Source organism: Oncorhynchus nerka, linkage group LG2, assembly GCF_034236695.1.
Source record: "Oncorhynchus nerka isolate Pitt River linkage group LG2, Oner_Uvic_2.0, whole genome shotgun sequence".
NCBI lineage: Eukaryota > Metazoa > Chordata > Actinopteri > Salmoniformes > Salmonidae > Oncorhynchus > Oncorhynchus nerka.
The window spans coordinates 38,275,314-38,302,104 of record NC_088397.1 but is presented as its reverse complement, the minus strand read 5'-3'; the positions used below and the strand labels follow the sequence as shown (position 1 = coordinate 38,302,104).

Genomic DNA, 26,791 nt, shown 5'->3' with positions numbered 1-26,791 from the left:
GTGAAAAACACCTTGAGGATTGATTCTAAACAACGTTTGCCATGTTTCTGTCGATATTATGGAGTTAATTTGGAAAATGTTTGGCGTTGTAATGACTGAATTTTCCGTTTTTTTTCTTAGCCAAACGTGATGAACAAAACGGAGCGATTTCTCCTACACAAATAATCTTTTGGGAAAAAATGAACATTTGCTATCTAACTGAGAGTCTCCTCATTGAAAACATCCAAAGTTCTTCAAAGGTAAATTATTTTATTTGAATGCTTTTCTTGTTTTTGTGAAAATGTTGCCTGCTGAATGCTAGGCTTAATGCTATGCTAGCTATCAATACTCTTACACAAATGCTTGTGTAGCTATGGTTGAAAAGCATATTTTGAAAATCTGAGATGTTGTTAACAAAAGGCTAAGCTTGTGAGTGAATATATTTCTTTCATTTCATTTGCGATTTTCATGAATAGTTAACGTTGCGTTATGGTAGTGAGCTTGAGGCTATGATTACGGTCCCGGATACGGGATTGCTCGACGCAAGAAGTTAAATGCAGTGGTTCGTGCTTTCAGTGTTGAGTAATTGCTGCCAACGGTTTCTGCACGGTTTCTGCTTAGGGTTTCTGCTTAGGGTAGGTTTTAATGGTCACAGTGGGTACAAAATCTCCTATACACTTCTTTATAAACTCAGTAACCATCTCAGTATATACATCAATATTATTTTCTGAAGCTCCCCGGAACATATCCCAGCCCACGTGATCAAAACAATCTTGAAACATGGATTCTGATTGGTCAGACCAGTGTTGAATAGTCCTTAGCACGGGTACATCCTGTTTGAGTTTCCGCCTATAGGAAGGGAGGAGCAAAAATTGAGTCGTGGTCAGATTTGCCAAAAGGAGGGCGGGGGAGGGCCTTGTATGCATGCCGGACGTTGGAATAACAATGGTTGAGTGTTGGGGGCAGTCAATATGCTGATCGAATTTAGGTAGCCTTTTCCTCAAACTTGCTTTGTTGAAGTCCCCAGATACAATAAATGCAGCCTCAGGATATATGGTTTCCAGTTGGCAAGTCCAGTGAAGTTCCTTGAGGGCAGTCGTGGTATTGGCTTTAGGGGGGATATACATGGCTGGGACAATAACCGAAGATAATTCTCTTGGGAGATAATACGGTCGGCATTTGATTGTGAGGTATTCTAGGTCGGGTGAACAAAAGAATTTGAGTTCCTGTATGTTATTAGAATTACACCATGAGTCGTTAGTCATGAAACATACACACCCCACCCTTCTTCTTCCCGGCGCGATGAACTGAGAATCCAGATGGCTGGACCAACTCCGACAGGGATATCCCGAGTGAACCATGTTCCCGTGAAACAGAGTATGTTACAATTCCTGATGTCTCTCGGGAAAGAAACCATTGCCCTGATCTCGCCAACTTTGTTACCCAGGGACTGAAAATTAGCGAGTAATATACTCAGAAGCGGTATTTGGTGTGTGCGCCTTCTAAGTCTGACCTGAAGACCGCTCAGAATCCCTCTACTTTGCCGGAGTTGTTTTGGGTCAGCCTCTGGAATAAGTTCAATTGCCCTGAGTACAAAGGATCCACTTCGGGAAAGTCATATTCCTGGTCGTAATGCTGGTAGTCTCGGTGAGTTGCCGCCGCTCTGATATTCAATAGTTCTTCCTGGCTGTATGTAATAACACATAAGATTTTTTGGGCTAATGATGTAAGAAATAATACAGAAAAAAAAACTAAATAATGCAATGTTTCCTAAGAATTACAAGAGAGGCAGCCCTCTCTGTCGATGCCATTTTTTTTCTTTTTAAAGACCACATAGACCAGACAAATTCTAATCTGGACATTGAAGCCATTTCCACTGGTGATTTTCATTCTACCCCTCTATCCAGGGAATGATTTAGACCATGGACACAAGGTGGGTGCAATTAGTTATCAAATAGAACAGAAAACCAGCAGTACTCCAGAACTCCAGGCTCAGATTTGAATAAACCTGATACAGGCTTGCCAGGGGTAAATTTACAGTACTGTTCTAAAAATGTACTTTTCACCAATACACACTACCATTCAAAAGTTTGAGGTCATATAGTAATGTCCTTGTTTTTGAAAGAAAAGCACATTTTTTGTCCTTTAAAATTACATCAAATTGATGAAAAATACATTGTAGATATTGTTAATGTTGTAAATGACTATTGTAGCTGGAAACGGCTGATTTTTTATGGAAAATCTACATAGGTGTACAGAGGCCCATTATCAGCAACCATCACTCCTGTGTTCCAATGGCACGTTGTGTTAGCTAATCCAAGATTATCATTTTAAAAGGCTAATTAATCATTAGAAAACTATTTTGCAATTATGTTAGCACAGCTGAAAACTGTTGTGCTGATTAAAGTAGTATCTGGAGTATCAGCATTTGTGGGATCGATTACAGGCTCAAAATGTCCAGAAACAAATAACTTTCTTCTGAAACTCTTCAATCTATTCTTGTTCAAAGAAATTAAGGCTATTCCATGTGATAAATTGCCAAGAAACTGAAGATCTCGTACAATGCTGTGTACTACTCCCTTCACAGAACAGCGCAAACAGGCTCTAACCAGAATAGAAAGAGGAGTGGGAGTACCCGGTGCAAAACTGAGCGAGAAGACAAGTACATTAGAGTGTCTAGTTTGAGAAACAGATGCCTCACAAATCCTGAACTGGCAGCTTCATTAAATAGTACCTGCAAAACACCATTCTCAACATCAAAAGTGAAGAGGCGACTCCGGGATGCTGGCCTTCTAGGCAGAGTTGCAAAGAAAAAGCCATATCTCAGACTGGCCAATAAAAATAAAAGGTTATATGGGCAAAAGAACACAGACACTGGACAGAGGAAGATTGGAAAAAAGTGTTATGGACAGACAAATCTAAATTTAAGCAGTTCGGATCCCAAAGAAGAACATCCGTGAGACGCAGAAAAAATTAAAATATGCTAGAGGAGTGCTTGACGCCATCTGTCATGGTGGAGGCAATGTGATGGTCTGGATGTGCTTTGGTGGTGGTAAAGTGGGAGCTATGTACAGGGAAAATGGAATCTTGAAGAAGGAAGGCTATCACTCCATTTTGCAACTCCATGCCATAGCCTGTGGACAGTGCTTAATTGGAACCAATTTCCTCCTACAACAGGACAATGACCCAAATCACAGCTCCAAACTATACAATAACTATTTAGGGAAGAAGCAGTCAGCTGGTATTCTGTCTATAATGGAGTGGCTAGCACAGTGACCGGATCTCAAACCTATTGACCTGTTGTGCTTGACCGTAGGGTACGTAAGAAGTGCCATCAAGCCAATCCAACTTGTGGGAGGTGCTTCAGGAAGCATGGGGTGAAATCTCTTCAGATTCACCTCAACAAATTGACAACTAGAATGCCAAAGGTCTGCAAGGCTGTAATTGCTGCAAATTGAAGATTATTTGACGAAAGCAAAGTTTGAAGGACACAATTATTATTTAAATTAAAAATCATTATTTATAACCTTGTGAATTTCTTGACTATATTTCCTATTAATTTTGCAACTCATTTCACGTTTGCTTTCATGGAAATAGAAAGGTATACTCACCTCCATATGTATTTGATAGTGAAGCTAACATTTTACATTTGTTTTTATACTCCAGCATTTTAGATTTCAGATAGAATGTTTCATATTAGGCGGCAGTACATCATTTCAGCTTTTATTTGAGTATATTTTCACACATATCTGTTACACTGTTTAGGAATTAAAGCATTTTATGTATTTGAAGAAACAAATATTTGGACAAATTCACTAAAGTGCTCAAAAGTGGATTACATCAAGTGTTTGACTTTATCAACTTGTTGGATGCATTTGCAGTTTATTTTGGTTGTGTTTTGGATTATGTTTTACCCAATAGGAACTGAATGGTGAATAATGACGGGAGTAATTTTCTTTCTAAGTGAGTAGATCAGATGTTTCTGAACATTTCAAAAATAATACTGACAATGCAATGGCTAAGAAATATCCTAAATGAATAATGAATTATGATTAGTGAGAAAGTTAGAGGCTACAACCAAACATGCTAACACCATTATCAATAGCAGGAGAGGTTAGCATTTTTAAGTTGTGTTTTGGATCATGTTTTGCACAATAGGAATTGAATGGTGAATAATGTGTTGTGCCACTTTGGAGTCACTTATATTGTAAGTAAGAATACAAAACGTTTCTGAACACTTCCACAGTACATCCATGTGGATGCTTCCATGATTATTGATAATCATGAATCAATGAATTAATGATGAATGAGAAGGTTACAGAGGCACAGTGATCATACACCCCCCAAACAAAAACTTCCCCCGTTAATGGTAATGTTGAGAAGTTAGCAAGTTTTGTTGTAGCCTCTAACTTTCTCACTCATCATTATTCATTAGGATAATTAATTAATTATTTAAAGTGTTCAGAAACATATTATCCACTTATAAATTACTCCAGTTAGCATTCACCATTCAGTTACTATTGGGTAAAACCTAACCCAAAACACAACCAAAATAAACTGCAAATGCATCCAACGAGTTTGTAGAGTAATAAGCTTGATGTAGTCACTGCAACCAAGGAATATGGGACTAAATACTAAACTTACTTTAATACTTTAATACCCTATAAGTGAAGTTGTCCTTTACATGGGGGGGACTACATACAAAAAGTGCTTTTGTTTCTAAATGGTAAAACAGATATCTATGAACACCCTCAAATAAAAGGGGAAACATTTGACCCCAAACAATACAAAAAGTGCTTTTGGAGAGTATGTTCTCCTATTCATCTGAATGGGAAAACAACTTTGGACTTCAAGCATCAGAGCAAAACCACATTCTCTGCCTCTGAATACAGGCTGTAACTTTGGTCCCTGGTTGTCAAAGGTAAGAAAAGGAGTTCTATTCACACAAAAACGACTTCTGCTTTCGTCAAATCCCTTCACACACCCAAAAGACTGACGAGGCTGACGAGGAGTGGGGACAGTGTCATCAAAACATTACAACAGTGTGTGCTACAAATTCAACAGAACAAAGATCAATGACTTACACAAAGCATTCAAGTGCTCAAGTATTTACACATCCCGCATTTGCATACAGATAATGTTAGGCAAAAAGTAAGGGGGTACACTACAGAAGAAAAGCCACCCCAAACAGACTCTTCAGCATTGATTAATGCAAAGTTATTATGTCTTCTTTGTTTCCCCTCAGTGCATCTTTCATATCTTCCCTTTCTCTTTTTTGTCAGCGAAGGCAATTCATTTCTGAAAACCCTTGATGACTCGATAGTACAAGAAAGGAGCTGTGATTGCGAAGTCTGTTTGTGTGTGTGTGTGTGTGTGTGTGTGTGTGTGTATGTGTGTGTGTGAGAGATCAAAAGGAACACATCCTCAACCTGACATCCGGTGACGGTCCTCTCAGTGGGGGGCCGTGTTTATGTACTCACACATTGATCTGTGTGTGTCCGTGTGTGTGTGTATGCACGTGAGTCTCTGTGTGTGTGTGTGTGTGTATGTGCGCAGGTGTGTTTGTGTGTGCAATTCAGAGCTTGAACCCTGCCATCACACTTTGCTTGAACCCGTCGTCACACCGCTGATGTTCTACCATTAACGTAGCTTAGAAGTCAATAGAGGTCACAGCAACTGATGGTTGCTTATTAATGAGGTTTTCGTCATGGTGCATGTATGTCTCTGTTTGACTACTAACCATGGTGAGCATGTCAGCTAGCTGGCTAACAATAGATCCCTCCTTGCTGAGAAAAGTCAGATGGTGTGTTTGTAAACTGAACTCAACATTGTATATGGTTCATTTGTCAATCAGCCACATGTTGCTGAATTTTTGGGGGGAGCACACAGCCATGCAATCTCCATAGACAAACATTGCAGTAGAATGGCCTTACTGAAGAGCTTGTTGACTTTCAACATGGTACCGTCATAGGATGCCACCTTTCCTACAAGTCAGTTTGACAAATGTCTGCCCTGCTAGAGCTGCCCCAGTCAACTGTAAGTGGAAACGTCTAGGAAGAAAAACATCTCAGCTGCAAAGTATTAGGCCACACAAGCTCACAGAACGGGACTGGCGAGTGCTGAAACGCATACAAATTGTCTGTCGACGGTTACAACACTCCATACCGAGTTCCAAACTGCCTTTGGAAGTAACGTCAGCACAAGAACTGTTTGACGGGAGCTTCAGGAAATTGGTTTCTATGGACGAGCAGTCACACACAAGCCTAAGATCAGCATGCGAAATGCCAAGAGTTGGCTGGAGTGCTGTAAAGCTCGACACCATTTGACTCTGGAGCAGTGGAAACGCATTTTCTGGAGTGATGAATCACGTTTCACCATCTGGCAGTCCGGTGGACAAATCTGGATTTGGCACCGCCAGGAGAATGCTAGTGTCAGCTGTAAAGTTTGGTGGAGGAGAAATAATGGTCTGGGGCTGTTTTTCATGGTTTGGCTAGGCCCCTTAGTTCCAGTGAAGGGAAATCTTAACTCTACAGCATACAATGATATTCTGTGCTTCCAACTTTGTGGCAACAGTTTGGGGAAGGCCCTTTCCTGTTTCAGCATGATAATTCCCCCGTGCACTTTGTGAGGATCATACAGAAATGGTTTGTCGAGATCGGTGTGGAAGAACTTGACTGACCTGCACAGAGCCCTGACCTCAAACCCATCGAACACCTTTGGGATGATCTGGATCGCCAACTGCGAGCCAGGCCTAATAGTCCAACATCAGTGCCGGACCTCACTAGTTCTCTTGTTGCTGAATGGAAAAAAGTTCCTGCAGCAATGTTCCAATGTACAGTGGAACACCTTCCCAGAAGAGTGGAGGCTGTTACTGCAGAAAAGGGGGGACCAAGTCCGTATTAATGTTGATGATTTTAGAATGAGATGTTCGACGAGCAGGTGTCCACATACTTTTGGTCATGAAGTGTATGTCACAACAGGTCTAAATATATGTGTCATGACAGTGTTATGGCCATATTAAGGCAGGTTATGACAAGATATGTCAGCTCTTATGACCATGTCATAAAGTCTTATGACGTTGGGCGTCAAGTAAAGTGTTATCAAAAGGGGTAAAAAAAAACAAAAAAACATGAGGGCCGGTTCCCCTCTGCCTGGCCGGTTCCCCTCTTTCCACTGGGATTCTCTGCCTCTAACCCTATTACAGGGGCTGAGTCACTGGCTTACTGGGGCTCTCTCGTGCCGTCCCTGGAGGGGGTGCGTCACCTGAGTGGGTTGATTCACTGATGTGGTCATCCTGTCTGGGTTGGCGCCCCCCCCTTGGGTTGTGCCATGGCGGAGATCTTTGTGGGCTATACTCAGCCTTGTCTCAGGATGGTAAGTTGGTGGTTGAAGATATCCCTCTAGTAGTGTGGGGGCTATGCTTTGGCAAAGTGGGTGGGGTTATATCCTTCCTGTTTGGCCCTGTCCGGGGGTGTCCTCGGATGGGGCCACAGTGTCTCCTGACCCCTCCTGTCTCAGCCTCCAGTATTTATGCTGCAGTAGTTTATGTGTCAGGGGGCTAGGGTCAGTTTGTTATATCTGGAGTGTCCTGTGTGAATCTTAGTGTGCGTTCTCTAATTCTCTCCTTCTCTCTTTCTCTCTCTCTCTCGGAGGACCTGAGCCCTAGGACCATGCCCCAGGACTACCTGACATGATGACTCCTTGCTGTCCCCAGTCCACCTGGCCGTGCTGCTGCTCCAGTTTCAACTGTTCTGCCTTATTATTATTATGACCATGCTGGTCATTTATGAACATTTGAACGTCTTGGCCATGTTCTGTTATAATCTCCACCCAGCACAGCCAGAAGAGGACTGGCCACCCCACATAGCCTGGTTCCTCTCTAGGTTTCATCCTAGGTTTTGGCCTTTCTAGGGAGTTTTTCCTAGCCACCGTGCTTCTACACCTGCATTGCTTGCTGTTTGGGGTTTTAGGCTGGGTTTCTGTACAGCACTTTGAGATATCAGCTGATGTACGAAGGGCTATATAAATACATTTGATTGGATTTGATTTGATTTGCTAATTGGCCGAGTTGAGATAGCACCTCCCTGTTTCACCCACTTTCAGAGCATTTGTTCCTGTTTCGTGCCTACTGAACACAAACCTGGTACTAGCATGGATTACAAACGTGTTGTGACCTCTCGGTGTGGCTGCTGTGCTTTGATTAAGTCAGAAGATATGTCTAGTGAGCAGGAATCAGAGCAAGAGGCAATGGTGCCGGAGGAGATGGCTGCCATTTGGGCTATTTTGTGTGTTTTTTTCACGTTGCTTTTAATGTATTTTGTACATAATGTTTCTGCCACCCTCACTTATGACTGAAAATAGCTTCTGGATATCATAACAGCAATTGTCAGCGAGTGGGTAACCCGCCTCTACCGTTCGTCCTATTGGCCAACGTGCAATCATTGGATCATAAACTGGATGAGCTCCGTTCAAGACTTACCTACCAACGAGACATTTAAAAACTGTAATATCTTATGTTTCACCGAGTCGGGGCTGAACGACGACATGGATAATAAACAGTTGGCAAGGGTTGGAGGACTGTGTCTATTTGTCAATAACAGCTGGTGAGCTTAATTTAATATCAAGGAAGTCTCAAGGCTTTGCTCGCCTGAGGTAGATGATCTCATAATAAGCTGTAGATCACACTATTTAGCAAGAGAGTTTTGATCTATATTTTTCGTATCTGTCTCTATAACACGACAAACCGATGCTAGCAGTAAGACAGCACTCAATGAGCTGTATAAGGCCATAAGCATACAAGAAAATGCTCATCCAGAGGCGGCACTCCTAGTGGCCGAGGACAAATTTGTTTACCTCATTTCTACCAGCATGTAGCAACCAGAAGAAAAAAATCTCTAGACCACTTTTACTCCTCACACAGAGATGAGTACAAAGCTCTCCCTCGCCTTCCATTTCGCAAATCTGACCATAATTCTCTCCTCCTGATTCCTGCTTACAAACAAAAACTAAAGGAGACTGAAAATATTTGGCATGGGTCCTCAGATCCTTAAAAAGGTCTACAGTTGCACCATCGAGAGTATGCTGACTGGTTGCATCACCACCTGTTATGGCAACTGCTTTGCCTCCGACCGTAAGGCGCTACAGAGCGTAATGCGTACGACCCAGTAAATCACTGAGGCAAAACTTCCTGCATCCAGGTTTCAGAGAAAGACCCTTAAAATTCACAAAGACTCCAGCCACGCTAGTCACAGACGGTTCTCTCTGCTACCGCACGGCAAGTCGTACCGGAGCTCTAGGTCCAAAAGGCTTCTTAACAGCTTCTACCCCCAAGCCCCCTCAATCAATCAAATGTATTTATAAAGCCCTTCTTACATAAGCTGATGTCACAAAGTGCAGTACAGAAATCCAGCCTAAAACCCCAAACAGCAAGCAATGCAGGTGTAGAAGCATAGTGGCTAGGAAAAACTCCCTAGAAAGGCCGGAATCTAGGATGAAACCTAGAGAGGAACCAGGCTATGAGGAGTGGCCAGTCCTCTTCTGGCTGTGCCGGGTGCAGATTATAACAGAACATGGCCAAGATGTTCAAATGTTCATCGATGACCAGCAGGGTCTGTTGAACAGCTAATCAAATGCTCCCTGGATTATTTGCATTGACCCCCCCCCCCCCCCCCCCCCGCATTGTTGGTTAACCTGTTGTATTCGGCGCATGTGATAAATAAAATGTGATTTGAAGGAGGGGGGATAATACTGCTGGAGATTGATATAGCGACGTGTGTTTTATTAATCAATTAGTAAGGGGCTGTCAAGGGCACAATCAGTGTCAGGTCTGTAAACCTCCCTTCATTAGTCTTTATTTCCTGTTAATATTAGAGGGCTGTGGGCTTACAGGAGCACTTTTTTGAGTACTTTTCACATCTTTATCAATGTCAATATCCAACCGTTGCGGACTTCCATGAGTAGTCTTTTGTTTTGTGCGCAGTTTAGTATAGTTACCGTTGCCTGTGACAGTAACCTTTAAGAACTTAGGGTTGTCGTGACCGTTGTGGAATCGTGTGAAGTCTGTCTGTTGGTTCATACTAGACTGCTACAGTACAGGCCTCTCTGAACAGTGTCACATCTCTATGCATATTAGTGTGTTTACCATCACCAAAGGGTTCCTCACCTGCGCCCTCCGCCCCTCGCCCACCTATCAACATCCTCCCCCGCCCCTCACTGCCTTCTCTATTCTCCCATTTTCGAGGATATTGTCCCTAGTCTAATTTGCCCAAGGCCTGAAAGCGAGAGAAGACTCTTCTGGATCCTCAGATCTCCCAGATGATGCCGTCGGAGGCTTTTAATCCAATCAATAGGGGTAATTATAGGCAATTACAGCAAATGGGAACGCATTGTACCAGACTCAATGTGTTTAACAAATTCTATCAATCCTGTTATGGATGAGATGGCGAGAGACTAATTTCATATTAATGATGTTGGCTCGGTAACAAAAGCTACCTGTAAATTGAAAGTCGCCCCCAGATTCAGACCCACTGAATAAAAGGTAGAACGGGGCTTTTGTTTGTCCTTCGCCGCTTCACCCACACAAACATGCATTTAAAGGACCAACATGGCCGATTATGTTAATTTAATTTTCAGATCTCATAAAGGAAAAATGTAAAGGCAGATCAATACCTCATTCACATGGACTGTCCATGGACTGCAGTCTACTTCAAGGTAAATACAGTCTACCTTTCAAAACAACGGTTCAGGAATGACTCCACTCAACCTAAGCCTTTATAGTGCTTCGATCCCTAAGCTTTTCCCTGCATATACTTAAAACCTTCTCAAGGCCTAGCTACTGTTACAGCACTGTGGTCCAGGGGAAAATACATGCAAATGTGCAAACCAATTATCTACCGCTCATCTCTGTCCGAAAGTAACTCTGGCTAGACCACAAGATTTACAAGTCTACCATTTTGGAGTCTTAATAACTGCCAGATTAATAATTATTGATTGGATTTATATAACGCTTTTTCTCCTAGGCGTTAAAAACTCTTTAAGTAAGGAGGGAAACTCCACTCTATGGACACCAATGTATAGCACCACCTTGGGTGATGCACAGCAACCATGTTTGTGCCAGAACACTCACCACACATCAGCTAGCATGGTGGAGAGGTGGGAGTGATATACAGTATGTCAATTAGAATTTAAGGGGGATGATTAGGTGGAAATGATGGAAATGGATGAGAATTTGTCCAGGACAACGGGGTTAACACACCTACCTAATGGATTTTATTGACCACAGAGAATCAGGAAATCTGTTTAACAATAGGAGAGCTGAGAGTTGACTCAAAACAAATGTACTTTTTACATTTTAGAGTGTGCAAAGCTGTCAAGGCAAAGGGTGGCTATTTGAAGAATCTCCGATATAAAATATATTTTGATTTGATTTGACTACATGATTCCATGTGTTATTTGATAGTTTTGATGTCTTCACTATTGTTCTACAATGTAGAAAACAGTCAAATAAAGAAAAACCCTTGAATGAGTAGGTGCTGTAAAACCTTTGGTAGCTGTGACTGTGTATAGCCCAAATCAAATCAAAATTTATTTGTCACATACACACTGTTAGCAGATGTTAATGGGAGTGTAGCGAAATGCTTGTGCTTCTAGTTCCGACAATGCAGTGATAACCAACAAGTAATCTAACTAACAATTCCAAAACTACTGTCTTATACACAGTGTAAGGGGATAAAGAATATGTACATAAGGATATATGAATGAGTGATGGTACAGAGCAGCATACAGTAGATGGTATCGAGTACAGTATATACATATGAGATGAGAATGTAGACAAAGTAACAAAGTGGCATAGTTAAAGTGGCTAGTGATACATGTATTACATAAGGATGCAGTCGATGATGTAGAGTACAGTATATACGTATGCATATGAGATGAATAATGTAGGGTAAGTAACATTATATAAGGTAGCATTGTTTAAAGTGGCTAGTGATATATTTACAACATTTCCCATCAATTCCCATTATTAAAGTGGCTGGAGTTGGGTCAGTGTCAATGACAGTGTGTTGGCAGCAGCCACTCAATGTTACTGGTGGCTGTTTAACAGTCTGATGGCCTTGAGATAGAAGCTGTTTTTCAGTCTCTCGGTCCCAGCTTTGATGCACCTGTACTGACCTCGCCTTCTGGATGATAGCGGGGTGAACAGGCAGTGGTTCGGGTGGTTGATGTCCTTGATGATCTTTATGGCCTTCCTGTAACATCGGGTGGTGTAGGTGTCCTGGAGGGCAGGTAGTTTGCCCCCGGTGATGCGTTGTGCAGACCTCACTACCCTCTGGAGAGCCTTACGGTTGAGGGCGGAGCAGTTGCTGTACCAGGCGGTGATACAGCCCGCCAGGATGCTCTCGATTGTGCATCTGTAGAAGTTTGTGAGTGCTTTTGGTGACAAGCCGAATTTCTTCAGCCTCCTGAGGTTGAAGAGGCGCTGCTGCGCCTTCTTCACGACGCTGTCAGTGTGAGTGGACCAATTCAGTTTGTCTGTGATGTGTATGCCGAGGAACTTAAAACTTGCTACCCTCTCCACTACTGTTCCATCGATGTGGATAGGGGGGGTGTTCCCTCTGCTGTTTCCTGAAGTCCACAATCATCTCCTTAGTTTTGTTGACGTTGAGTGTGAGGTTATTTTCCTGACACCACACTCCGAGGACCCTCACCTCCTCCCTGTAGGCCGTCTCGTCGTTGTTGGTAATCAAGCCTACCACTGTTGTGTCGTCCGCAAACTTGATGATTGAGTTGGAGGCGTGCGTGGCCACGCAGTCGTGGGTGGACAGGGAGTACAGGAGAGGGCTCAGAACGCACCCTTGTGGGGCCCCGTGTTGAGGATCAGCGGGAGGAGATGTTGTTGCCTACCCTCACCACCTGGGGGCGGCCCGTCAGGAAGTCAGTACCCAGTTGCACAGGGGGGGTCGAGACCCAGGGTCTCGAGCTTGATGACGAGCTTGGAGGGTACTATGGTGTTGAATGCCGAGCTGTAGTCGATGAACAGCATTCTCACATAGGTATTCCTCTTGTCCAGGTGGGTTAGGGCAGTGTGCAGTGTGGTTGAGATTGCATCGTCTGTGAACCTATTTGGGCGGTAAGCAAATTGGAGTGGGTCTAGGGTGTCAGGTAGGGTGGAGGTGATATGGTCCTTGACTAGTCTCTCAAAGCACTTCATGATGACGGAAGTGAGTGCTACAGGGCGGTAGTCGTTTAGCTCAGTTACCTTAGCTTTCTTGGGAACAGGAACAATGGTGGCCCTCTTGAAACATGTGGGAACAGCAGACTGGTATAGGGATTGATTGAATATGTCCGTAAACACACCGGCCAGCTGGTCTGCGCATGCTCTGAGGGCGCGGCTGGGGATGCCGTCTGGGCCTGCAGCCTTGCGAGGGTTAACACGTTTAAATGTCTTACTCACCTCGGCTGCAGTGAAGGAGAGACCGCATGTTTTCGTTGCAGGCCGTGTCAGTGGCACTGTATTGTCCTCAAAGCGGGCAAAAAAGTTATTTAGTCTGCCTGGGAGCAAGACATCCTGGTCCGTGACTGGGCTGGGTTTCTTCTTGTAGTCCGTGATTGACTGTACTCCCTGCCACATGCCTCTTGTGTCTGAGCCTTGAATTGAGATTCTACTTTGTCTCTGTACTGACGCTTAGCTTGTTTAATAGCCTTGCGGAGGGAATAGCTGCACTGTTTGTATTCGGTCATGTTGCCAGACACCTTGCCCTGATTAAAAGCAGTGGTTCGCGCTTTCAGTTTCACGCGAATGCTGCCATCAATCCACGGTTTCTGGTTAGGGAATGTTTTTATCGTTGCTATGGGAACGACATCTTCAACGCACGTTCTAATGAACTCGCACACCGAATCAGCATATTCGCCAATATTTTTATCTGACGCAATACGAAACATGTCCCAGTCCACAGGGATGGAAGCAGTCTTGGAGTGTGGAGTCAGCTTGGTCTGACCAGCGTTGGACAGACCTCAGTGTGGGAGCCTCTTGTTTAAGTTTCTGCCTGTAGGCAGGGATCAACAAAATGGAGTCTTGGTCAGCTTTTCCGAAAGGGGGGCGGGGCAGGGCCTTATATGCGTCGCGGGAAGTTAGAGTAACAATGATCCAAGGTTTTACCACCCCTGGTTGCGCAATCGATATGCTGATAAAATTTAGGGAGTCTTGTTTTCAGATTAGCTTTGTTAAAATCCCCAGCTACAATGAATGCAGTCTCCGGATAAATGGATTCCAGTTTGCAAAGAGTTAAATAAAGTTCGTTCAGAGCCATCAATGTGTCTGCTTGGGGGGGATATATACGGCTGTGATTATAATCGAAGAGAATTCTCTTGGAAGATAATGCGGTCTACATTTGATTGTGAGGAATTCTAAATCAGGTGAACAGAAGGATTTGAGTTCCTGTATGTTTCCTTCATCACACCATGTCTCGTTAGTCATGAGGCATACGCCCCCGCCACTCTTCTTACCAGAAAGATGTTTGTTTCTGTCGGCGCGATGCGTGGAGAAACCCGTTGGCTGCACCGCCCCGGATAGCGTCTTTCCAGTGAGCCATGTTTCCGTGAAGCAGAGAACGTTGCAGTCTCTGATGTCCCTCTGGAATGCTACCCTTGCTCGGATTTCATCAACCTTGTTGTCAAGAGACTGGACATTGGCAAGAAGAATGCTGGGGAGTGGTGCGCGATGTTACATTAACTAATTAAAATTATATTTTGTTCTTTGAAATACATTTTCTTTTCTATTCTAATGCTACTTAAGACCTTCATAAACACAACCAAATGATTATGTGTTGAGATAGCATATATGGGGGTGGCAGGTAGCCTAGTGGTTAGTATTGGACCAGTAACCGAAAGTTTGCTAGATCAAACCCCTGAGCTGACAAGGTAAAAATATGTCATTCTGCCCCTGAACAAGGCAGTTAAGCCACTGTTCCTAGCCTGTCATTGTAAATAAGAATTGTTTAATAAAAATTAAAAAATGAAATATATTTATTAGAATGTTGATGTCCAAAATAATCGTCACTGGCTCAAAGGTGGTTCCCTCGATGCCATGTGCTTCTAGTGTTAACATCCAATCCTAAGGACGGCATCCTACATCCCTGTGGAATTGGGATCTCCTTAGACCAGAGGCAAGTGCCATCTTCTGGCCCTCCAACACCACTTCCAGCAGTATGGTCTACAATCCAGGACCGACCCTGCTTCAGATGTAACCCAGCAGTTGGATGCAGGGTGGTATGCTGCAGATAAGGTGGGACTATAAATACCCTTGTTACACTTAGTTGTGAATTTGTGAAATTCATGAATTGAATTGAGAGCTGGCAAATATGAGTAAGACATGTAGTGTGAAATATGAGTAAAACCTGTAGTGTCGTGGGGGGTGAGGATAGAATTGTGAGCGTATTTGTGACCCGAAACAAGGTGTCAGCCGTTGGAACTTTAAAAAAATGTTTTAATCAAAATGCGTCTCGAACATGTGAACTTTCATGTGCACAATACAATGTTTTATGTCTTCTGTAAATACGAATAAAACTGTTAAATAACGAGCCTTGTTAGTTAAGCCACAGAAAAAGTGAGCAACCTTCCCACTATCCATGATTGGCTGAGATAATGAGTGGGTTGGACATGCCGGGAGATGAGTTCGGATTGGTCTGCCATATACAGTGGTTCCTTCTTTAAAGTTATACTGCGGCAGCAGCTTTCTGTGGCACGTCATTTAATTCTCAGCCATTTCTTCTGTTAGTGCTAGTTATTGCTAGTTTTATCACTAGAGGGCATCTTTGAGAAGCATTTGATAGTATTCCTTTTGGCATTACCAGAGAATTTGATTAAATTGTTTCCAGCAGTACATTTACAGTCACCACTCTGGTTAACACGAAAACTGCCTTACCAGCTCTGCTAGGGCGAGTAAAATGGTAAGAGTGGTCTCATTTGTGTCTGGAAGTAGGTGTTTCTACATCAGACCGTTTTGCTCTCGGAGGGCACACTGGACATTTGGGCCGAAGAGTAGGGTTGATTTGACTGTTCTGACCTTACAACGGTAGTCAAATACCCAAGCTAACGTTGGCTAGCTACTACCAGACACAAATGAGACCACTCTTACCATTTTACTCGCCCTAGCAGAGCTGGTAAGGCAGTTTTCATGTTAACCAGAGTGGTGACTGTAGATGTGCTGCTGGAAACAATTTAATTACGTTTTTTTCCTAACATTTACTGACACCAGACATATTCAACGGGTGTTGAGTGCTCGTAAAGTAATTATTCTGAGCTCTGGTACACTCAGACGAGATCCGTGTAGATAGTAGGCTGGACACATTACATTTTTAACAATGTTATTTTCTGATAAAAACTAGTTCATTGCATCCGCCGTGGAGCCCAGTTTCATAATATGACCATATTTCCCAGCTGCTTGCCGTTGTTTTGAAATAACTGGCCTTATTTTAGTGCATTTTTCACCCTGCCAGTTCCTATTGAGCACTCGCCTTCTGAATGTTCTATTCCCAGCTTATTGTTCAATGTCACAATGCCTGCTTCGCTATTGTTGGCAATGAGATCTGCTCATGTTGTTTTATAGTTAAAACATTTACAAAAATAATATTGGAACTCTGTGGTTTTCCCATTGTTTCCTATTGGGGAAAAATAGGCTGTCTATTTCGCCAAATACCTCACAATATGTATATTTAGATTGTTTTTCAAGTTTGGTGTAACCAGTGTGAAATGGCTAGCTAGTTAGCAGGGTGCCCGCTATTAGCGTTTCAATCGGTGACGTCACTCGCTCTGAGACCTTGAAGTAGTTGTTCCCCTTACTCTGCAAGGGCTTTCGTGGAGCGATGTGTAACGATGTCTATGTGTGCAGAGGGTCCCTGGTTCGAGCCTAGGTAGAGGAAAAGAGGAGACGGATGGAAGCAAGACTGTTACACGGGCACCATTTTAATATTTTGTAATTATGTAAGTCTGGGCAACAAACTTATTTGTCATCGATCACTAGACCAGAAATAGTCAGGAGTTTTTATTTGTTCCCTAGTTTTTCATTACGCAGACCTAAGCACAGTTGACACCATCGAGGTGCGGATGTTTACTTTCTACACAAGTTGTTTTTTTCAGTTTTGTCCGATGAACAGATAAATAAAAAGGGATACCTTTTTCATGGAGCATCAGTCCCGTCAAAACAGGCTCTGCGAACGTTCGATTCCATTAATTTGCTATGGTCTCGCACTAGTGTTCCAGTTTAGCCAACATTCTTAAGCCGTTTTTAAGCCTGTAGCTAGCTAGAACAAATTTACGAAGCACCTGAATGTCCATTGAGAAAGCACAATAACTATACCATTTAGCTAAGCTAAGAATGATGAGAATAATCAAGTCAATTAACGTTGGGTAGTTAGATAGCCTATAGTTAATATACTGTCAAGTTTGATGTATAACTACTAACGTTAGGTAGCTAGCTAACCGGTACATACTCCTGTAATGATATGCTATGTGGTTCGTAAGGACAGCGTAGCTTACTTATTTGAAAAGTAATTACTTTATTACATTGAGTAGCAAGCTACCCCTTGGTCATTAGGGCAAATCTGGTCTGTGATAGGAGGTGGGTTTTCACACCGAGCTCTGCTGCTTTAGATTGAACGGTCATATCTCCGTTATTGTTTTCATATCTATAAAAAATAAGCTGTTTTCTTCACTTTCAGAGAGCGAGCTGACCAAGGGGTCGAAAATGTCACATACAGTATCTTCTATTGTTTGTCCTCATGTGTCTGTTTTTCAGCATAAAGTACTCTGTAGCCACATAGTGTGGACACCAAGTGAGACCACACACACACAATAACAGTCTCTCTCCATCACTTCATCCCTCTCCCCCTTCTCCCCCTTCTCCCTAAATCCTCTAGGTTATATCAGCTGTTTTGGTGAACCCCTCCCCCATCTGATCTGGCTGACACAGAGGGCACAGCGTGATCAGATGTGAGATGTAGTATTATTAAATATTAATTATTAGGAAGTATTATTAAGAGATGCTTTGCATTGAAATACAGACAGAGATGTAGTAGTCCCAGAGGTAATGATCCAAGGTCAGTTTTACATTTGACCTCCTGATGATTATAATGACTGTTTTTTTTATTCGGACACAGTCAAAGGTTATTCATAATCTCTCTCTATCCATCTGTCTCTCGTCTGCAGGTATGTTTTGAAGTGAGAGAGGAAGCTAGTCCCATCATCGCCACCTCGCCCACTCTTAAGATAACCTTCAGGCCAACTGGGGGCCCAAGGCTAGTTAGGAGAAACCTCAATTGTGATGAACTGAGAGAATATTAGGGTAGCACTGTAATTCATGATTCATATGCTGTCTGCCACTGTACTCACCTCTTTCCCTTTCTGTCTTCTACACGTCTCTCCCCACCTCGTCTTTCTTCCTTGTTTTATAATGCACACCGTATGTGCACTGAAGTACAGATTGTACTTGTATTTATAATATTACAATTATCATAATTATAATGCATTTATGTATTTATAACACCTGGATAATGAACTTCTTTCAATAAAGCATTTCACTTCCTCCACTGGTTAAAATTAAGTATCTCATTGAAATACTATCCTGTGTCCACAGATTAATGCAGATGAAGGGAGTTAGATATGCATCGTTCTTTTTTCTGTATATATGAATTCTTATCAAATCAACCATGTTTCTAGTCTATTGCATAGTTATAATGTGTAATCATTGATGTCCCAGGAGCAGGAGTGGTAAACACTGTTGAAGTGTATAATTGTAATACAAACAGTTGAAGTTGTAAATTTACATACAGTGGGGCAAAAAACTATTTAGTCAGCAACCAATTGTGCAAGTTCTCCCACTTAAAAAGATGAGAGAGGCCTGTAATTTTCATCATAGGTACACTTCAACTATGACAGACAAAATGAGAGAAAAAATCTGTAAAATCACATCGTAGGATTTTTAATGAATTTATTTGCAAATTATGGTGGAAAATAAGTATTTGGTCAATAAATAAAAGTTTATCTCAGTACTTTGTTATATACCCTTTGTTGGCAATGACAGAGGTCAAACGTTTTCTGTAAGTCTTCACAAGGTTTTCACACACTGTTGTTGGTATTTTGGCTCATTCTGCCATGCAGATCTCCTCTAGAGCAGTGATGTTTTGGGGCTGTTACTGGGCAACACAGACTTTCAACTCCCTCCCAAAATTTTCTATGGGGTTGAGATCTGGAGACTGGCTAGGCCACTCCAGGACCTTGAAATGGTTTTTACGAAGCCACTCATTCACACTCAGTGTGTTTGGGATCATTGTCATGCTGAAAGACACAGCCACGTTTCATCTTCAATGCCCTTGCTGATGGAAGGAGGTTTTCACTCAAAATCTCACGATACAGTCATCCTGGTCCCTTTGCAGAAAAACAGTCCCAAAGCATGATGTTTCCACCCCCATGCTTCACAGTAGGTATGGTGTTCTTTGGATGCAACTCAGCATTCTTTGTCCTCCAAACACGACGAGTTGAGTTTTTACCAAATAGTTATATTTTGGTTCATCTGACCATATGACATTCTCCCAATCTTCTTCTGGATCATCCAAATGCTCTCTAGCAAACTTCAGACGGGCCTGGACATGTACTGGCTTAAGCAGGGGGACACGTCTGGCATTGCAGGATTTGAGTCCCTGGCGGCGTAGTGTGTTACTGATGGTAGGCTATGTTACTTTGGTCCCAGCTCTCTGCAGGTCATTCACTAGGTCCCCCCGTGTGGTTCTGGGATTTTTGCACACCGTTCTTGTGATAATTTTGACCCCACGGGGTGAGATCTTGCGTGGAGCCCCAGATCGAGGGAGATTATCAGTGGTCTTGTATGTCTTCCATTTCCTAATAATTGCTCCCACAGTTGATTTCTTCAAACCAAGTTGCTGACCTATTGCAGATTCAGTCTTCCCAGCCTGGTGCAGGTCTACAATTTTGTTTCTGGTGTCTTTGACAGCTCTTTGGTCTTGGCCATAGTGGAGTTTGGAGCGTGACTGTTTGAGGTTGTGGACAGGTGTGTTTTATACTGATAACAAGTTCAAACAGGTGCCATTAATACAGGTAACGAGTGGAGGACAGAGGAGCCTCTTAAAGAAGAAGTTACAGGTCTGTGAGAGCCAGAAATCTTGCTTGTTTGTAGGTGACCAAATACTTATTTTCCACCATAATTTGCAAATAAATAAATTAAAAATCCTACAATGTGATTTTTTTTCTTATTTTGTCTGTCATAGGTTGAAGTGTACCTATGATGAAAATTACAGGCCTCTCTCGTCTTTTTAAGTGGGAGAACTTGCACAATTGGTGGCTGATTAATACTTTTTTGCCCCACTGTACACACAGCCAAATACATTTAAAGTCAGTTTTTCACAATTCCTGGCATTTAATCCTAGTAAAAATTCCCTGTCTTAGGTCAGTTAGGATCACCACTTTATTTTAAGAATGTAAAATGTCAGAATAATAGTAGAGAAAATGATTTATTTCAGCTTTTATTTCTTTCACCGTATTCCCAGTGGGTCAGAGGGGTACATACACTCAATTAGTATTTTGTAGCTTTGCCTTTAAATTATTTAACTTGGGTCAAACGTTTTGGGCCTTCCACAAGTTTCCCACAATAAGTTGGGTGAATTTTGGCCAATTCTGCCTGACAGAGCTGATGTAACTGAATCAGGTTTGTAGGCCTCCTTGCTAGCACACGCTTTTTCAGTTCCGCCCACACATTTTCTATTGGAATGAGGTCAGGGATTTGTGATGGCCACTCCAATACGTTGACGTTGTTGTCCTTAAGCCATTTTGCCACAGCTTTGGAAGTATGCTTGGGGTCATTGTCCATTTGGAAGACCCATTTACTTCCTGACTGATGGCTTGAGATGTTGCTTCAATATATCCACATAATTGTCCTTCCTCATGAAGACATCTATTTTGTGAAGTGCACCAGTACCACTGGCAGAAAAGCACCCCCACAACATGATGCTGCCACCCCCGTGATTCACTGTTGGGATGGCGTTCTTTGGCTTGAAAGCCTCCCCCTTTTTCCTTCAAACACAACAATGGTCATTATGGCCAAACAGTTCTATTTTTGTTTCATCAGACCAGATGACATTTCTTCAAAAAGTACGATCTTTGTCCACGTGTGCAGTTGCAAACTGTATTCTGGCTTTTCTAATGGCGGTTTTGGAGCAGTGGCTTCTTCCTTGCTGAACGGCCTTTCAGGTTATGCCAATACAGGACTCGTTTTACTGTGGATATAGAAACTTTTGCACGTGATTCCTCCAGCATCTTCACAAGGTTCTTTGCTGTTGTTCTGGGATTGATTTGCACTTTTCACACCAGAAAGAAATTAATAAAAAATGTATAATTTTAGTGAATGATATCATAAATAGGACTGGTGGAGTTGTCACACATGCAGCTAACACAGACATGTGGAAATGCTCTACCCAAAATTACAACCATTTAATTGCAGCATTACCATATAAATGGAAGAGGCAAGTAGAAGGCGAAAAAAGTAAGGAACTTGTATGTCGGCCCTGTATTAAAGAACATAAATGCTTAAAGAAAAGTGTGATAAATAAAAACATACCAATTTCATTTAAGGACCAACAAACTGACAGCTGTGCCATATAAATTGCAAAATAGTTCTTTAGAGATTTTTGATGTACCCATTACATGGCACATGGTTTATGAATTGATACGCAAAACAACGCCGGATTCAAAGCTTCAAGTTTTTCAATTTAAATTACTATACAAATTCTTGCAACTAATAGAATAACAAGATAAAACTAATGGGATCTGTAAAATGTATATAGGACTTGCATCCTTGGCACAATAAAGTTATTATATTCTACTCAATTCATAGGCTTCATTAATGCCATTCAGACTTGAAGTTGATACAACAACTGTAACATCTTACATCTGGTTCCACCGTAATGTTTTGTCAGCCATCTTTGTTGAAGAACGCCACAAGGCATTGGAACCACTCGATATGATTGGTCATATAAAAACCTTGGGACCCAAATGCATAATGAGTGCTCTAACTCCCCCTCGTGGTGGTCTGGAGCAATGAAGCCGTGACGCTGGGTACCTTTAAGTCGCACCGTGCAAATTTTAAAGGAGGAACAACTGTCGAAGGCTTCTGTCTATTTCAGCTCGTCAGTCTGTTGGTAATCCTGTTGAACGTGGCTTTTTTATGTATTGTGTAGTGGAGCTCCAAAAGTGTTGATGTCCACTTTCTGCAGGATCAAGTTTTGAAATCAGTGGAATTAGAGTATGATAGCTAAAGAGATGGAGCAACCGTGGCATGGCATTCCTGACAGGGACATGCGTCCATCATACATGATAATCTATACAGGTAAGATAGCTAGTTACATTTTCAGATATTACACATTTCTATTTTGACAGAAAGGCATTTCATTTCAAGCTAAAGTGTACTGTTAGCTAGCTAGCTAATGTTAGCTTGCTGGCTCCCTAGCTGACGTTATTATTCGTATTCCAGGACCCAGAACAGAGTTTGCAATTCTAATTAGAGCCTAATGTTAGCTAGCTGACATTGAATCTGGTTGGTTAGCTCCCAGCACTGTGGCATCATTGGCAGTTTGTTCATTGTTGTTTAACTAGCTAACATTAGCTGGTTAGCTAATGTTACATGACGTGTGTACAACACCCATTGAATATGGCCAGTATCAGTAAACGTCTACAAAAAAGAGTACTGAAATTTTTGCCAACAGAGCTGGTTAGGCTGTTTTCATGTTATCCAGAGGTAAACAAATCATCGGCCAGAGCGTCAGGTGTGCGCCCCGAGGGCAGGGCTAAAGCATAAGAGGGTGTGAACGATGCTGAATGGGTGTAGACAAAGAAGAGCTCTTCACTAGATACCAAAACATTCAAAGACCATATTCTCAAAACTGAGTTTACAAGTTGATCAACTTTCAAAGCAGATTTACTTTCCCATTTCCCATTCTCAAATGCAGTGTCTGATGTACCATTTTGTAGCTCTGAGTCGTTCATTTTATCCTATGTAAAAAAAAAACTTTTCAAATGTTGCTACATAAGACCGAATCCAGGTGGTGAGTCACAATGTGTGTGTGCTGAGGAAGTGAGAAAATAACTCTGTTAGCAGCTGCCATGATAACACAGGTGACTGTGTTGATGTCACTCACCTCGTATAGCGTGATGACACCATTGGTCTCGTTAGGTGCCTTCCACTGCATGAAGATCTTCTCCTCGTATGGTCCGGTCTGGGTGGACTCCATTGGAACAGAGCCGGGAACTGGAGAAATGTAAAGACACAAAGGAGTGACGGCATGTTCAAGCAAAGCAGGCAAGCAGGTTTGAGCACTAAAGAACACACACACACATTGATTAGGCAGTACAGTTTCACAATGCCACGGTCTGATTGAGAACAATTGAACCATTCAACAACGTTGTATCTCAGACATTACAGCACACAACGGCCCACTCAAAATCATCAAAACAAAACACTTTGTTCCTTCTCAATCAAACTTATGATAACTGTACATATTATAAATATATCGACACATATACCGATACAGTGAATGAGTTTATCAGGAAGTGCACAGGAGATGTTGTACCCACTGTGACTATTAAAACCTACCCCGACCAGAAACCGTGGATAGATGGGAGCATTCGTGCCATATTGAAAGCGCGAACCACCACATTTAACCAGGACAAGAAGACTGGGAATATGGAAGAATACTAAGTGTATTTATTCCCTCTGCAAAGCAATCAAGCAGGCTAAACATCAGTATAGGGACAAAGTTGAGTCCCAGTTCAATGGCTCAGGGTCTACAGACAATCACTGAATATAAAAGGAAAAGCAGCCACGTCGCAGACACCGACGTCTTGCTTCCAGACAGACTGAACACCTTCTTCGCTCGCTTTGAAGATAATACAGTGCCACCAACGCAGCCCGATATCAAGGACTGAGGGCTCTCCTTTTCCGTGGCCGACATGATTAAGACATTATAGCGTGTTAACCCTCAAAAGGCTGCCGGCCCAGATGGTATTCCTAGCCGCATTCTCAGAGCATGCACAGACCAGCTGGCTGGTGTGATCACAGATATATTCAATCTCTCCCTATCCCAGTCTGTTGTCCCCACATGCTTCAAGATGGCCACCATTGTCCCTGTACCTGTTCGTAAGCATTTCACTGTAAGGTCTACACCTGTTGTATTCAGCGCACGTGACAAATAAACTTTGATTTGACCTAGGAAAGCAAAGGTAACCGAACTAAATGACTATCGCCACATAGCACTCACCTCGGTCATCATGAAGTGTTTTGAGAGACTAGTCAAGGATCATATCACCTCCACCTTACCTGCCACCCTAGACCCACTTCAATTTGCCTAACGCTCCAATAGATCGACAGATTATGCAATCGCCATCCAACTGCATACAAGAGGCATACCTATGTAAGAATGCTGTTCAATGCCTATAGCTCAGCATTCAACACCATAGTATCCTCCAAGCTCATCATTAAGCTTGGGGCCCTGGGTCTGAACCCCGCCCTGTGCAATTGGGCCCTGGACTTCCCAACGGGTCGCACCCAGGTGGTGAAGGTAGGAAACACAATTGAGAGCATCCTGTCAAGCTGTGTCACCGCCTGGTACGGCAACTGCACCGCTGCCCACAACCGCAATGCTTTCCAGAGGGTGGTGCGGTCTGCCCAACGCAATACTTGGGGCAAACTTCCCGCCCCCCTGGAAACCTACAGCACCGATTCCATAGGAAGGCCAAAAAGATCATCAAGGACATCAACCATCCGAGCTACTTCCTGTTCACCCCACTATCATCCAGAAGGCGAGGTCAGTACATGTTCATCAAAGCTGGGACCGAGAGACTGAAAAACAGCTTCTAGCTCAAGGCCATCAAACTGCTAAACAGCCATCATTAGCACATCAGAGGCGGCTGCTTACAGACATAGATTAGGAGTCACTGGCCACTTTTAGAAATGGATACAGACATAGATTAGCAATCACTGGAACTGCACTCCCACACTTCTACGGTATCTTGGTCAAATTTAAATGAAACACCAGCCACTTTAATAATGTATCCGTATCTTGCATTAATCATCTCATATGTGTAAAATGTACTCTATACCATGCCACTATCTAAGTTCAATGCCGCTCTGCAATACACAACCGTTCAAAAGTTTGGGGTCACTTGTTTTTGAAAGAAAAAAGCATTTTTTTCCCCATTAAAATTACATCAAATTGATCAGAAATACAGTGTAGACATTGTTAATGTTGTAAACTACTTTTGTAGCTGGAAATGGCAGATTTTTTATGGAATATCTACATAGGCGTACAGAGGCCCATTATCAGCAACCATCACTCCTGTGTTCCAATGGCACGTTGTGTTAGCTAAATACAAGTTTATCATTTTAAAAGGCTAACTGATCATTAGAGAACCCATTTGCAATGGGCTGATGTGTTGTGCTGATTAAAGAAGCAATAAAACTGTCCTTCTTTAGACCAGTTGAGTATCTGGAGCATCAACATTTTGTGGGTTCGATTACAGGCTCAAAATGGCCAGAAACAAATAACTTTCTTCTGAAACATGTCAGTCTATTCTTGTTTTGAGAAATGAAGGCTATTCAATGCGAAAAACTGCCAAGAAATTGAAGATCTCATACAATGCTGTGTACTACTCCCTTCACAGAACAGAGCAAACAGGCTCTAACCAGAATAGAAAAAGGAGTGGGAGGCCCCGGTGCACAACTGAGCAAGAGGACAAGTACATTAGAGTGTCTAGTTTGAGAAACAGACGCCTCACAAGTCCTCAACTGGCAGCTTCATTAAATAGTACCCGCAAAACACCAGTCTCAATGTCAACAGTGAAGAGGCGACTCCGGGATGCTGGTCTTCTAGGCAGAGTTGCAAAGAAAAAGCCAAAAAGAAAATATTAAGATTGGTAAAAGAACACAGACACTGGACAGAGGAAGATTGGAAAAAAGTGTTATGGACAGACATATCACATTTTCAGGTGTTCGGATCACAAGAAGAACATTTGTGAGACGCAGAAAAAAAAATATGCTGGAGGAGTGCTTGACGCCATCTGTCAAGCATGTTGGAGGCAATATGATGGTCTGGGAGTGCTTTGGTGGTGGTAAAGTGATTTGTACAGGGTAAAGGGGATCTTGAAGAAGGAAGGCTATCACTCCATTTTGCAACGCCATGCCATACTCTGTGGACAGCACTTAATTGGAGACAATTTCCTCCTTCAACAGGACAATGATCAAAAGCACAGCTCCAAACTATGCAAGAACTATTTAGGGAAGAAGCAGTCAGCTGGTATTCTGTCTATAATTGGGTGGCCAGCACAGTCATCTCAACCCTATTGAGCTGTTGTGGGAGCAGCTTGACCGTATGGTACGTAAGAAGTGCCCATCAAGCCAATACAACTTGTGGGAGGTGTTTCAGCAAACATGGGATGAAATCTTTGATTACCTAAACAAAATGACAACTAGAATGCCAAAGGTCGACAACAAGGCTGTAATTGCTGCAAACTGAGGATTCTTTGACTAAAGCATGGTTTGAAGGATACAATTATTATTTAAATTAAATATCATTATTCCTAACCTTGCCAATGTCTTGACTATATTTCCTATTAATTTTGCAACTCATTTCATGTATGTTTTCATGGAAAACAAGGACATTTCTAAGTGACCCCACATTTTTGAACGGTACTAAATATGTATATTCTTAATGCATTCCTTACTTAGATTTACATGTATTTTAGGTATATGTTG

General features: G+C 42.4%; 1 protein-coding gene across 1 annotated transcript in view; it reads right to left on the bottom strand.

Annotated features, from left to right (window-relative positions):
- LOC135572904 (receptor-type tyrosine-protein phosphatase T-like) overlaps positions 1-26,791 on the bottom strand; it is a 201,277-nt gene that overhangs the window by 13,000 nt on the left and 161,486 nt on the right. Inside the window, exon 10 of the mRNA XM_065021620.1 lies at positions 23,181-23,290. Within this exon, the coding sequence (XP_064877692.1) occupies positions 23,181-23,290 (110 nt within the window). The remainder of the gene's footprint in view (positions 1-23,180; positions 23,291-26,791) is intronic.